At 41.1% G+C, this 14,887-nt stretch overlaps 1 protein-coding gene across 5 annotated transcripts in view; it reads left to right on the top strand.

The window, feature by feature from the left end:
- Positions 1-14,887, top strand: part of ARVCF (ARVCF delta catenin family member) — a 285,157-nt gene that overhangs the window by 171,439 nt on the left and 98,831 nt on the right. For 4 of the 5 annotated variants that reach the window (XM_062631456.1, XM_062631460.1, XM_062631459.1 and 1 more), the window contains one exon: positions 13,322-13,480. In XM_062631456.1, coding sequence (XP_062487440.1) covers positions 13,322-13,480 — 159 coding nt within the window. Of the gene's footprint in view, positions 1-5,060; positions 5,094-13,321; positions 13,481-14,887 lie in introns of all 5 variants that reach the window. The other variant, XM_062631457.1, reaches the window with a different exon arrangement.

Genomic DNA, 14,887 nt, shown 5'->3' with positions numbered 1-14,887 from the left:
AAGCTAGGATTAAGAATAGCTGTAACATCTACTGCTGAGGTTATACAGAGCACGTTATCACCGGTATCTTTTCTGGGTTTCCAAACACATTTTAGATGTATACTAAGAGCCTGTTATAATATGTTTGTTGGCTTTCGTTAAGTGAATGCTACAGTTATCCATAGGTTTCATTTAAATTTCTAAATGGAGCTGTGCTCACTTTAAACGGCTTGGCAAAAATATTTGCTTGGGTTTTTGTTTTTTTTCTTTTAGTGATCAGAGTTGCTGATGATTCCTTATTCAGAACTTGATTTAATTTCTGCGTGTGTGAACTGATGAATGAGGGAAGCTGTAAATACTGGTGTGTTTGGCCACTGTTGACATGGTTAATTGAATTAAGTGTAGAATCAGGCTAGTTTTCTGCCTGTGGGGTGTGAAGCGTTCACTGGTGTTTGACAGAATTTGACGTTTAGATGGATATCTTTGTCTTCCACCCAGATAGCTAGATTGGTACATTTGCTCTTCCTGACGTGCAAACTCTCATCTCTTGTAAGCAAGATTTATTAATTTGGCTCCATCCTTGTGTTGTTCCTGCACTTCCCCAGTATTTGTGGCTCAGGGCAGTACTCTGCAGTCTGCAGCTCATGTGTCAGGTGCTGGGAGGCTGGATGTGGTGTGGCTTGCACATGAGTTCGTGCTGTGGGAGATGGGTCGTGATACATCTGGAGTTGTGCTCTCTGAGAAGGTCTCAAAAAAACCCTTCCTGTTCTTTCCTAAATGAGTTGCTCACTTGCTGCTGTGGAGCAGTTTGGGAAGAATCAGTTCATCTTGAAGATATATAGAAGTATCACTATGTCACGAGCAAGACGTTGTACTGTTGCTTGCGAGCGTTCACTTGTGTAAAATCAAATGCTGGGCTTGTGTTCAGGTTTCTTGGATTTTAGAATCTCTTCCCTATCTGTAAGTACTAGTAGAAGATATGGAGCTAATGAGAGCTTATCCACAAAAACATAGTCTAGGCAAAGCACATAAAAAGCCAAAGAATGACACTGTATTGTTTGAAAAGCCTTAAAAAAGAATCTTAATATACTGCCATGCATGGAGAGAGCTACTATCCATCAAAAGATTTATATGGTGAATTAAAGCAGTGTTAACAGGATGAAATATTTCTCTCGTATTTCCCCCCTCCTTCCCTTTTCCTACCACACTTACTCTTCCCCTTTATGGATTCTGTCTTCTCATTTTTAACTCCCCATCCCTTTTCCCTGCCATGCTTTATTGTTTTGTCTTTCCCCTCCCTGGATAGAGTTCGTGCATTTTATAATGCATTTCTCTTCTGCCCATCTTTTCCTTGTGTCCTCCTGGCTCCCAGCGTTGCTTTTCCAACTTTATGCCAAACTGATTCTCTTCCATGCTTATGTTTTATCTGCTCGTAACTGTTGTACTCTGATTCAACAAGTAGAGCTTTGGGGTGTTATGGACTTCTGTTGTTAAGAATATCATGAATAATGGGTTAGTCCTGATCGGCAAACCTGACTCGTGGGCTGAGCAGCACCTTTTTGCAGATATTTTTGTGCTGTTGGGGTCTCTGGGAAAGGATTAAAAGACACTCTTCTCCTCTTAGCAACAGGGTGAACCCAAAAGCTGAAACCTGAAGAAAAGTTAACCCTGCTAGTGTGTATTTCTGAGGATGTTTCCAGTGCTGTGCTCAGGGTACAAATCTTGCTGCTGGTAAATTTGTACTGATTGAGTCTGTCCATCTGTTCAAAAGAAGGTGGGTGGGATGACTGGCTGTTGATTCTTTGTGAGGAGCTGGAAAAAAAATAAAGCAGCTTCATTTGAACTCTGAGAAAGACACCTGTGTGTGTATAGACGATACAAGGGCTGCTAATGCTTTACAGAGAACTTTGTTTCTCTAATGCACTTAGGGAGCTTCATGGTAAGAAGCAGTTTATTTCTGCCAAAATTTCAGTAGTGGAAGTGGATCTTATGGAGGCTGTTCCTTTCCTATGAAGGAGAGAAGGCTGGGTACCTGGATGCCACATATGCTGCTAGAACAGATGAAAATGGTATATCCTACACATAACAAAGGAAGTCCAGCACAGGAGGCTGGTTTGCATGAAAGCAAGGTGGTCACTGTTGCCAGTGTGCATGTAGGGAATTAGGGACTTTGAAGAGTTCTGGCTAGGGTGTAAGTAAGCTGGCTAGAGGCTTACTGACACACCATTTCCTATTTTCAGCCTCAGCTTGGCAGGGCTCTTCTGGAAAAATTAAAGATTCCCTTTTCTGGCAGAAAACCACAACAAGGAAAGGGAGTAAAACACAGCTGTCCTATCTCTGGGTTGAAACAGCAATCTTGCAGCTTGTCTTGCCAGCTGTAGGGAAGTACAGCATTCAGAGCATGGAGCTAGTTTTCTGACTGATGCTCATTAATACCAAGTCCTTAATTTCACCCTGTATGATCTCTTGTTGTTATCTCTGTGTATTTAGTTGAGAAATGGCTCTCTGAAAAGCCTTCTGAGAACCTGTCTGTAAGTGACTTAGATTGCTGGCTCTAGGCCTGTGTCTTGTCTTAATCTTTATCTATTTGAATTCCATTATGAAGTGCCAAACAAAAGCACATCAGAAATAATAATAAAAAAGATACTATGTAAATAATTGGTTGGTTGACAAGTGCAATTGGATTTTACAATTCAAATGCTTTAATCCAGAAGTGCTGACTGCATACGCAGTGCCAATAGGAATGGTCACAGTAAGATGGATATTTCCAGCAAGCACTTAGCCAGAGCTGATGTAAAATGAAAAACAGCCAGACACATTTAACTGAGAAATTGAGAGCTGTTCTACTTTACTAGTGAAGATATTTACCTCTGGGCAAGCAACTTCCACCTTAGCTTAAATGACTTTTCCTTTCTGAGATTCATGCTCATCATGCTGTAATAGCAGTCCTTGCTAAATGACCTGACTGTTGGTATTTAGCATTCTTATTATACACTGAATGGACCCAGTGCTTTCCCATACATTTTCTAGGTGACAGTGCTTGGGTAAATGGCTTTACTTGAAGTACTGCTGGCCCAGTTGAGAAGGGGATTCACCATTGCTCACTGGTGGGAGGAGAGGGGACTCCTTAAGCCAAAACCAGTGCTGAGCAGGGAGCTTTCATTAGCCCCTTTCCTGGCTGGCAAAAATCTCTTTATTATATTGAAGTATAATTTGCTGGGGGGAGCCCTTCACAAGTTTTAAATTATTTGATCTTAGACTGAAACATCCTTGGGGTAGTGAAGCAGTAAAGTGGGAGTAGTTGTGTTCATGCACACAAGCACATCTCTGTTTTAAGGTTTCTGATGAAATAGGAATGTGTTTCTTAAAACAAAACAAAAAAAAAAAAACCACAACAAACAAAACCAGGTCCAACCTGTTAAGTGGTCAGCAAAATTTTTAGCATGCAAGTTTTTCCTACTTGCATCACTCACAACTGATACTTGATTAAACTAAAATGTGTGTGTGTCATGTCAGCCCTCAGCTTTCTGACATTGGAACTAGTTAAATCTTCATCTGTGAGGCTGAAGGGTTTTCTCTCAGCTTTCTTTTACACCTTTAGGCACTTGATTTGTAATCAAATCACCCCTTGACCTTCTTTTAATAGCTTGGACCTTAGGGCTGGATAAGAGACCTTTCTGATCCTTATCCTCAGCTGTTTTGCTGGCTGTGCTCTGAGCCCACTGCAGTGTATCCACATCCTTCCACACCTGTGGTTAGGAGAGCTGAACAGTTGTCCCATGGTAGTGACCATGCAGATGCTAAATAGAGATGATGAAATGTTCTTACTCAGCATTTTCCAACATATTCAAGTGTTCTCTTTCCTTTTTTTATTTCTTTTTCCCTTCTCTTTCTACTGTTTATTGCTAGTTTGATGCTGGCTTAGCAAGTTTGCCTCCTGTTTGTCAAGTCTGTGTGAGGACTGTCCATGTACAAGTAGGGGTTGTAAGCTCAGTCTCAGGAAATAGAGAATGTGTGAAGTAAACAGACCACTGGGGGGGGGAAAGCCATTTATGAAGCCTCTTGAGTAGCTGAAATAACATGGTAACTGCATTGCGCTTGGGAAAATTGTCTTTCTGCTGGAATCTCTTCCATTTGGAAGATTTACAGCAAATGAAGTGGCCTCTGACTTTGTTGGCTTCTTTGTGCCTTTTGGTGTTCAAATGGTCTTGCAGTCATCCAAAGACCTCCCGCGCAGTTTCTTTTCCTGCTGTCACATTTTTGGTCTCTGGGCTTACATAATACTAAGAGCCGGGCCTCTGTTAAAGGCTGCTCACACATTTCCTGCTACGTGTTGTTTAGGTGGTGGCTTCTGGTGTGGAGATTGCATGAGAGGGAAGGGGGCAAAATGCAGATGGAAAAGTAGAATGTGATTTAACCTGGGTGATCTCTTGGGGAGCCATTTGGACTGAAGCAGTCTTGCTCTTTTGGTGCCAAGCAAACCTGCTTTGGCGCTTAATAGCGAGAGACATTGGCAAGCACATTCCTCATGAGATGGGTGATTAGATTTATTGTCAATCACTTTGTATTCCCTAGAATGAGAAATAATTTATTTAAGAAACAGCTTTCTTGGAATGAAGGCTTAAAAATTCATCAGTGATCCATTTGTTCTGTTTCCCTTGAGATGATAAAAAAGTTTTTTTGTTGTTTCTTTTTGTGTTGTGGTGGTGTATTTTGCCACAGAAAGCATTTTTGTTGTGTAGTTCAGATCTAAAAGCAAGATTGTGCGTGGGTGAGGAGATTAGTTAATTTAACACTGATTTGATATGGCTGCTAGGACACCCAAATAGCGTTCTGCTCTTGGTCATAGTTCTAAGTATGCAGAGATGGTTTACATCTGCCTTGAAGTTCAAAAGCAATTCTCTAAGGTAGTTTTGTAGCAGCACAAGTAGGCGTGCATGTGTTAGCCTAGAACTGACAGGCTGGGTCTGGCAGGTTTGGGTTTAACAGTAGTGTTGTGTGTAAGTGGCTGGGTGAGAGTGTGGGACACATGGACTGCACAAAGAAACTGGCCAAACTGACGGCTGTTTTTTTTGTTTTAGATGAAGGACCTAGCTTCTGACTCCTATGTGCATGTAAGTCTGGGGGCTTGATATCTAGTAATACATGCATCGGTTTAATTTATGATCCAAACCCTGTGGGGCCAAGAAGATTTGAAAGCTAAATGTCTGTCTTACAGAAAGGAGCATACAAATGAGTCATCCCACACCAACCTTAATTGCCAGCATTGTAGAGGGAGCAGGTGGAGATGAACGAAAGAGCTTGCTGGAAAATTGTAATCCATGATGTAACCTCAGCCCACTACAAATCTCCCTTATTTAGCCTTGGTTAGTTCATCTGAAAGAGTCCACAGAGGAAACAAGTCAGATCTGTTCTGGGTTTGGTCAAAGATTAGGCATGCAGATTTGCATTGTTTTTGCCTTTGGGAGGTAGTTTGGCAAATCACAGTCAACTCTCTGTACAAATCTTGGTGAGAAACAGTCACTTCCTGCTCATTTAGTATGGTTTCCTAGCAGGCAAACTTTCCAGATAAATACTAGCCATGTTGTTGATAACTAAGAGAAACAGGGCTAGTCCTAATGCTCTGTGTGCCAGGAATCCTTTCTTTTCTGCCTATATCATTTTGATATTAAAAATAATGGCTTAGGTTTCTATTTTACTACTTGATCTTGCTTAACCACTGGGGGAGAAAAACAGCTGGTGACTAAGGGACTGAATGATGAACTGTGATACCCTGGTCCAGTTCTAGGTTCTGTCACAGACTTCTTACATCAGGGCCCTGAGGCCTGGGTTCATGCCCGAGCTTTTGTGCTTTCTTGAAGTGATGTTATTTCCCTGCAGAATCAGTGGCAAGAGCTGGATGTGTCCAGGGAAGTGATTTAGTCTGTGCAAAATCCGAACTGTCTCCTGAAGCTCCTATCCTTCTTTTTGACTGAAGAGGAAGAATTAAGTTATTGTACATTTAAATACCTTTCTAAGGTGCCTAAAGATAGGTGCTATGAATTCAAATCTATTATACATCCATTTCCCTACCTGGAAGATGTGTGTCCTTACTCAGATTTAAGTATGTATTATCACATCTGTTGAAGTTGACTGAGGTGTAATGTCCTGGCATCTTTGGTTAACAGTCAGTCTGAAAAGCAGGACAAGGCAATACAGAGCCCTGAGAGATGCCTTGTCAAAGTGACAAATTGCCCTTTCTGATTCAAAGGACTAGCTTGCATGGCAGAGCTAAGTAGCTACTGGAGAAAGGGGAGGAGAGCATGGGAAAAATACCTTATTTGTTTAGGCCTTCCCATGTATTTTTTGTTGTTTGTTGGTCTGAGTTGAAGTCCTTTGTTTTCTTTCATCTGAAACAGCAGTAGGTTGAGAGGAGCAAAGCCTCTGGGATTCTGCCTCTCCCACTTCTCGTCCTTATAAACTGTTTACAATCTCCTTCAGTTTTCTAGCTTTGTATGGAAAAGTTCAGTGGGTCAGCTTTCCCTTTAGCTTCATCCATCATTCCAGTCAATTAGAAATAGTTGAGGGCCAATTGCCTGGTCTTCCATTAACTGAGACACTTCAAATTGTTTAAAATAGCATAAAAGCCCTCTTTGTTGACCACTGGGCAAGCACTGTAGATTTCCCTGTTGATGGGCAGTTACCGCGTGGCTGAACAGAAACCCAGTATGTCCTGCAGTACTTGAGAGATGAATATTACTACTGCAGGCCTTGTCTGGGTTTTGATTCCTTCTCCTTCACCTCCGCCTCTTGCTCCCCCTGAAAGGTGTGATGCCTTCAGATGGTGAATTACCATGCCTGCTTGCAAAAAAAAAGCTGCTCTTTGTGGCTTTTCAAGACTTCTGTAGTTGAGGGTTTTTTTTCAGTTGCTGAAATGTTCCTTTTTAACCTTGATGCTTTAAAAGCTCTTGGCATCATTTGTTAGTTGCTTGTCGTGTGTGTTTCTAAAGGACAAAGGAAGTGTGTAAGTGTTCAGGAAACAGTTAGTGCATTGTGGTGTGTGGCTGAGTTCATTCTGGTATCCCATGCCAGGACTGCCTGCTTTTATTGAGGGCTAACATTTCCCTTATGTTCTGAACTGACTAGCCTTAGTGTAGAGCTTGTGTGAGAGTTCCAACAGAGAGCTTGAAGCTTGTTATAGGTTAATGTGTTTGGGGTCACACTGAAGTGAGCTGAATCCATTGTATATGTACATGTAAATATATATTTATATTTATATTTAAGAAAACATTTTGTTTAACATGATGTTTAACCAGGGAAGTAGGCTCACTAAGTGGAAATCAGTTTATCTACAGCAAAGTATATGTATTTATGTATTCCCATCTTAAAATCATTGTCTATCTTATAAACTGTCCTTTCAGTGCTGCATCCTGCCTAGGTTTCAGCATGGGCTGGTCTCTGTGGTTTTCATTGTTTTGGAGCCATTTTGCATGGCTGTGACAGTGTTTGATCCCAGTTGTGCAGCAGTGGTTCCTCTGGTTGTGAAGAGTTTGGTAGGTGTGACACCACCTGAGCTTGGTGCTGAAGACCAGAACCTTGCTGCAGTTTTTGAACTAGAGGAGCGCAGCAGTCTTTGAACGTAAGGCCTTCATGTTCTTCCAGAAGGTGCCCTGCCTTGCAGTAATGCAAGCAAGGCTGCATGTGAGGGCTTGCCTGTTTCTATGTGTCCTGAAGCATGCTCTCAAAACAGGCAATGTCCTGTACAAATGATACAGGCTCAGTGATGTACATGTGCTGGCTTAGATTCCAGCTGTTGCGCTAGTGAGGTACACAGAAAGTTCTCTGGACAAATCCAGGGCAGAGAGAACAAAAGGAATCTTCAGGCTGTGGTAAAAGAAGGGGGCTCTGAAAAGGCAGAAGGATGTGATAGCAGTCGGATTTGATTTGAGAGCCTTCAGATGCTGGGGAGCTGGATCTTTTACTGGGGTAAGATCTGCTGCAAATACACCAAGTTCAACAAATTTCACTAGTGACTTTGCTCCTCTTTTATGTCCTGTTGGGATAAGAATCTGGTGCAGATCTCTATATAGGTTGTTTTGGTGTTTTCTTGGAACACTTGCCTTTTTTATCTTCCTTTCTTCTCCACATGCCTACAGCAAGTAACAGCTTGAGGACATGACTGAACTGGAAGTGCAGACCTAAGCTGGAAGACCAGGGGGTAGAACATCAGCCCAGGACTTGACTCTGACAAAACCAATGTTTGCCTGCTTTGCGCTTACAAATATCTCATGCTTTTTAGAGGCTGAAGCTTTAAGAAGTAATTTAAACAAAGAGTAGGAGGAGGAGAGAGATTCCATAACTAATTCAATTAGCATTGTTGTCCAGTGCCATTAATTATATCCAGACTTGTAGTATGTTTCACAGGAGTTGATACACTTGAGCTTGTCTGTGCTGGGGTCGGGTGAGGACAAATGTGTCCATTGGTATAGAATCCAGCCTTTGTGTTTTGCAAAAACCTTCAGATTTGGTATCTGACAGTAGCCTGGAGTAGGCAGTAGCACTGAGTAGCCTGCATTGCAATCTACTGAACAAAGAGTAACTCTGGGAGAATGGTGATTTCATGTACATGATTTTAGTGTCTTTGAAGAGGGTCTGTTTTAGTGGAAGTAATAATCTCCTCTGATTTTATATTGTTTCCAGACTATTTTAAATTATTTCATAGGCAGAGAATAAAGAACTTTGTTTACTGTCTTAAAGCAGGATGTCTGATCCTCCTGGGGGAGGTTATTCTTTAATTTAAAAAGATATAAAATAGCTACTTTGATGGAAATATAACTCTAGGAATTGAAATGGTGATGATTATAGAAACTGGAGTTTACTAATGCAAAATAAGCCCTAGGAGATGTGCCCTAAATGGTATATCACTCTTGTTTTTTTTAACAAAACAAGAATTACTGTTACTTTATTATTCTTGCTTATTTTACCAGGTTTGTAGCTGTTTCATCTGCGCTTAACATTTACAGGCTAGGGGTAAATTGTTGTTTTGGTTTTTAAATAGCAATGTTTGAGATGCAAACACAGATCAACAGGATTCATTTGGTACTCAAAAAAGCAGGGAGAAAAGCCATGGCTACTGACACTGTATGCAGTACCTGGATTGGAATCTGTTCTCATAATTTGATGGTGTTTTGGAAAGAGCCAAAGGTTATTATTTGAAAGAGACCTCATGGGTAATGCTTATTAATTGGGGGGGGGGGGCTGGAGGGGGCTGGAGGGGAGGGGTGGTGTTACCACCTTGAAATGTGTGTGCTTATTCCAAGAGAGCTCCTGCTGCCCTTCTGGGAGGGCTGTGGGCCCTGAGGGCACTACCAGACCTCAGTGGCCCTGACCAGCTTAACAGGGGCCTTCTGACCAGAGACCTGGGAGCTCTATTTAAGATCAGCCCTGGCCCTCAGTCCACGCATATGCTGTGCTGGGGTACTGGTCTCCAGCCAAGCTACATTGATCCAGACCCCAGCCTGCAGACTGACTTCCCTGATCCTATCCTGACCTAAGCAGATTTGCTTCCCAGGTTGACCTTGAGCCTTGCTCGTCACTGTGGGTTTGCCTCCTGGTTGGACCTGGCTGCCATCTCAGGTCTGCCCTGACCACCTTGCCCGGGTGCTCTAGAAGTGGGTCCCAGACAGCAAGGCCCCTTCCTGGCCATCCAAAGGGACCCCCTTAGGCACCACATCCTCCAGGGAGCTGCAGACCCTTGATGCTCTCTGTGACAGAGTTTCTCTAGTTTGGCTGTTGTGCCCTGAATGTTTCAAAGGGAAGGTCCATGAAGGAGGGGGGAGCCTACCTGCAGGAGCTCAAGGATCCTGACTGTCTCCCATTGAAAAGGAATGGAAAGAAGCTCCCTTTAGATTTGGTCTTCCCAGATGCTCAGATGATGAACAGTGATTGCTGTGGCATGGCAGATCCCTCTTGTGCTCTTATTTGACAGTAGGAGAAGGACTACAGGGTCTTGTGCAGTGTGGTAACTAAAGAGGAATCGTATGATTGCTTTTACTTTGAAAGCCCCCAGCAAGGCAAACAAATTAGTTTGTGTTCTAAACTGGAATTACCTACCCCTGTCAGGCAGGAAACTGCTGGTAGTGTTATTCATTAGGTTATCATGTTCCAGCTCTATCTGGCAACTTGTGTTCTACTTTGAATAATTACGCTTACCTACCAGATGTTTGGCATCTGAGATGCTGAGATGTATTTAGCAAAAGAGCGTCCTAAATACTGACTTAAAAGCTGAGCACAGAGAAGGTGCTTGAAAGGTGCAGTGTGTCCCACTTTCTGTAATTTGTGATGACCTAAAATTGTTAATGATGGAAACTAAAAACAGATAACAAAACCTTTGCATCTTTTCTACATTAGTGTTAGCTCATGACAACTCTTAAGTTAGGGATGTGGAGAAAGTACTGAATTTGGAGATCAAAGCACTGCGTCCTTAAACTAATTCAGGGAGTAAACTGGGTGATACGCTGTCCTCTTTGCTCACTGCATTCCTCACTCAGTAGCTCACATAATAAGGAAGACATAAGATGCAGTCTGGTTAGTTGTCAGTGGTGGAATGTCTATGTTGAACTTTGCAAGCTTGTATTCTTTCTGATGCTTAGGACAGTCTCTTGCTAATAATAGTTTTCTCTTGTAGGAATGCAGATATGTATCTGCCTGAATCTTCATTTTAGAAGCACCCGGAGGACAAACTCTAGCACAGTGCTCATTTAAAGTCAATATGCTCTAGTTTGTAATTTGCTCATGTTTAAGTGCCCAGCTTCTAAGGTTTCCTTTGCCCACAGGCAGTCCGAATAGAAAGGGAGGCTTTTTTTTTCTTGTTTCCTTTTTTTCTTTCTTTCATGAAGAAAAAGTTTTGCAAAAGCTTAAAGAGCAAAATATTTCTTTCCACCTTCCATCTCCTTAGGTTTATTATCACAAAGCAGACTTTGCTGGTGAAGACTCTAGAGGGGAATGAAGAGATGTAAATTTATGCAAGATGCAGCTGGAAATGAGGATGATGGATGAGATATGTGTATATGTACATACATGTGTGGGAGGAGTGAGAAGGTCCCACCTTGAAGCAATTTTGGCATTCCATGCCTTGGATATGAAAAGGAGGTTTACAGGGACAAGGTGTAATGGAAGAATAATCTCTACAAGTAACTGGTTTCTTTGCTGTTGGAGAGGCTGGGGTTGCATGAAGATAAATAGAAGCTCTGAGTCTTTACTGTATTGCAATATTGTGTAAATTCTTCTGTTTAGAGGGAAGCTTTACTGTGGGGTGGGGAGAAGGGAGTTGCAGTTAAAGTAAGTATCTTCAAGAAAAATGTGAAGGGACTAATATATTTGTCGCAGGAACTAGTTTCACTTCTGAAGCTGTGGGCAGAAGACACAATGTGACATATGAACGTGACCATAAAGGATTCAGTGTGTATCGGAAGTTATTTGCCATAATGATTAAGTACGGCACACTGAAGGACTGATTTTCGTTAGGATTTCAGAAGCCTTATTTTCTTTGATTGATTCTGTAGCCTGAGTTACTTTGTGGTTTCAGTAGAAATTGAAGTAGTGCCTGTTTATATCACCTCTGGTGGTCCAGTATGTGTTGTCTTTGAAGGCTGTCCATGTTCCATTTTGACTGAGATGATTGCCTGAGGCTTATTGTCATAGTCTTGGTTAATATTAGCCCTTACCTGAAAATTAAAGTGCCTTCTTTATTGAAGTTTAAGTTCCAGAATGTCAGAATACAGCTGTAAGTAAAGGAAACTAAACAGAGGCATCTCAGCTTGTTCAAAGGAAACTGTAGATGACACAAGGATTAAATGACACTTTTCATTGTGGAGCTTAATGAGTACTCTGCTCCTGCTCAGCAGCATAAGGTCACTGGGAAGGAGTCAGTCCTTCGGGGCTTGTAGAAAACATGGCAGAGTTAAAGGGGCAATCCAGCGTTCAGCATTGGGATGAAATGCAATTTTTCTAAATAAAATGTTACAAAATAAAATGTTTTAGTTCCTTGGTGATGAAGCTGCTCGCAGGTAAAGAGTATTTAAACCTATACATAGTTAGAGTCAACACCTGCATGGCAACAGTTTCATCCGAATCATTTTGTTTTCTATGATGTCAAAAAGTAAACTGAATTGTCTACAGTGTCTTCTTTATAGTAAGTGTGTTCACTTTGCAATTTAGGGCTCTGTCATTCTTTTTTCTTTTTTATCGCATTTGGGGGGAGGGGAAGACATGGCTCTGTGTGTATATTTGTGCATGTATATTTGTGTGTACACTTAATAAAGGATGTTCTTAATGTGCCATTTGACAAGGTGTGCAAATAGAAGCCCTACTTTGGCTTTGAGGTATGTGTAGCCCCATATCTTCAGGGCTTATAATGACATGAACAGCCTGTCATTTCATTTTAAGTAGCTGAGGATTCATAATGCTGAGGAAAAGTCTTATTTCTCAGTATGTAAGCTGGTTCTTTATTGGCCACTTGCTGTGAAACTTCTGAAATACATTCACCTACCAAAGGGAGCTTCTCTGATTTCTGTGCTGAGGCACACAATTGTGTGAGGAAAAGGAATGTTCAGACATTGGTGCTGGCTAGAAGCAGAAGGGTCTCTTTGGGCAGCATCCCTGCAAGAACCAGCCTTTGATCTTTCTTTCTTTTTAGTGTTTCTTTATATTGTCTACCTGTTATAAATTTTAAATAAGCATATAGCCAGTGAGATCTTACAGACCTCGTGAAGGGAAGGTGTCAGAAGGCATTTCACATAATTCAGCTATTAATCTCTAGCAATCCATTTTTTTTAAATTATCATTGCTCTGGACAGTTTGACAAAGGTGTCAGTTTAATAGTAGGTCTGGACAGTTTATAGCCTTCTGCAGTTCTGCAACTGAGTGTATTTTATCAAATGGAAAGAAACTTTTAATGATGCATAAGATTAACCACTCTGAAAGCAAATGGTCCTGTTCACTGCAGAAATGAATGAATGTTTTTACAAACAAAAATTCCACGCTTCCTATGCTGAGCGTTGAAGGGAAAGCTCAAAGCAGGTTTAAATATAAGGTAGTAGTCTGTTAGTCTATGATAGGTTGCCTATAAATATGATGAAGTCCTGGACAGATGCTTCACATGATTTCCTTTTGCTAAACTGAGGCCAGTCATACCAGCACAGTTTTGCAGCATGCTTTTTTGAGATGGGAAATACTTCATTGACTCTACTTGCAAGTTGCTGGGTAAAGTGTTTCTCAGTTGAGAAAGCTGAAATAAATAGAATAGTTATGCAATGATGGTGGAAGTTAAATACTAATTTTTATTTCTTACCTGCTTCTATAGGAACAAAGCCCCAGTAATCAGACGTCAATAGCAATGATGCAAGAGCCTCAAGAAATGGTGGAAGAGACAGTTACTGTGGAGGAAGACCCAGGCACTCCCACTTCACATGTGTCCATTGTCACTTCTGAAGATGGAACTACAAGGAGAACTGAAACCAAGGTGAGAGGTTAATAACCAATGAGGAAAATGGCAAAATATCATCTGATCACAAAGTGAAAATAGCAGGGAGTATCCTTAGTGATGACAGCCAAGCTGATGTAATCCTCAGTGATTCTGAATGTTCTGTTTGCCAGCAAACCTGAGTTCAAGGCTTCTTCAGTTTCACCTCTACATCTAGTTTGCTCCCTATCAGCTGTGCTACCACAGCTGTTGATTGAGCTGTGAACTGAACAGTAGAAAATACCAAAGACACTAGAACCCTTCCCAGAGTGTTTATTCTTTTAAGATTCACTTTATTTTACTGAAGCAGTTCACAGCATTGCCCTGAAAACGCATGTAGTGATACAAGTATTAGATGAGTTGTTAGGGCTTGGAGTAAATTACTTTTGTAGCCAAGGAAAATGTGTTTGGAAATATGTCTTCAAATTAGTTAGTGTCTAATAACAATATGCGATTATGCCTTTTTCCTTTACAACAAGAAACATCTTATTTAAATAACACTATAGCATTTAAATTCTGCAACAATCTTCTGAATGGCATTTTACTCCTGATGCATGGGAAAATCTGGGTGTGTTCTCAAATGACCTGTACCTCAGGTTCAGCTGCATTACAAGTGTTACATATTTTCTGAGTTTCCTGATGTCTTTTTCTTCTCTTTTCTAAGATAATTTTGAAGCCTTGTTGAGCAGTTGCTGCATGCTTTCCAGTACCACTGGAACATTAATACACCTTACCAATTTAGGTCTTGGAAGTTGAGCTAGAACCCATGTTAGATTTTGGCCTTGTGAAAGTTGAAGGGTGATTCCCTTTTTAAAAAATTCTAAATAGGACAGATTTTTTTTTATTTTTTTTTAAAAAGAGACTTTCCAGCTGCTTTGTGTGTGAAAAGGCATCAAACAGAGGTCCCTGCAGAAATTGGTGTTCCAGAATTGTGGTCCTCTAAGGTATTCAGGACATTAGATCCTCAGGTTGGAGTAAATGAGCATTGATTCCCTGTGGTCAGTGGGCCTGCACACTATACTATAAACCAGGTATCTGGTTTTATATTTGTTGCAGTTAGTTACAAGATAAATATGACTGGTCTATTTTCTCATTGTTGGAAGAAGATGAAGGTCTTAAAAATCAAACAGACAGACAAACCCCCCTCCCCCCCCTTTTTTATTAACTCTTAAAATCTGTATGTAGTCTATGACTTACTTGAAAGAAATGCTGTTTTCTTTCTAGTGGCAGCAACAATAGCGGGTATTTACAGGAAGGAAGTGATAAAATCACTGTGGTGATGGACACAGTTTTATGTGCACTAATAGTAGCTCAAAGTTTTGGGAGACTGGAAGTGCAGCTATGCAAGTGAATAAAATGAGAGCTGCAACTGTAAAAATAGAGAGGCCAAGCAGTGGTCCCTAGATA

This window comes from Pezoporus occidentalis, unplaced genomic scaffold (assembly GCF_034315485.1).
Source record: "Pezoporus occidentalis ecotype Australia unplaced genomic scaffold, CSIRO_AGI_Poc_V1 ctg37, whole genome shotgun sequence".
NCBI classification, from domain to species: domain Eukaryota; kingdom Metazoa; phylum Chordata; class Aves; order Psittaciformes; family Psittacidae; genus Pezoporus; species Pezoporus occidentalis.
Note: the sequence above shows the minus strand (reverse complement) of the source record. Positions and strands in the feature narration are given on the sequence as shown.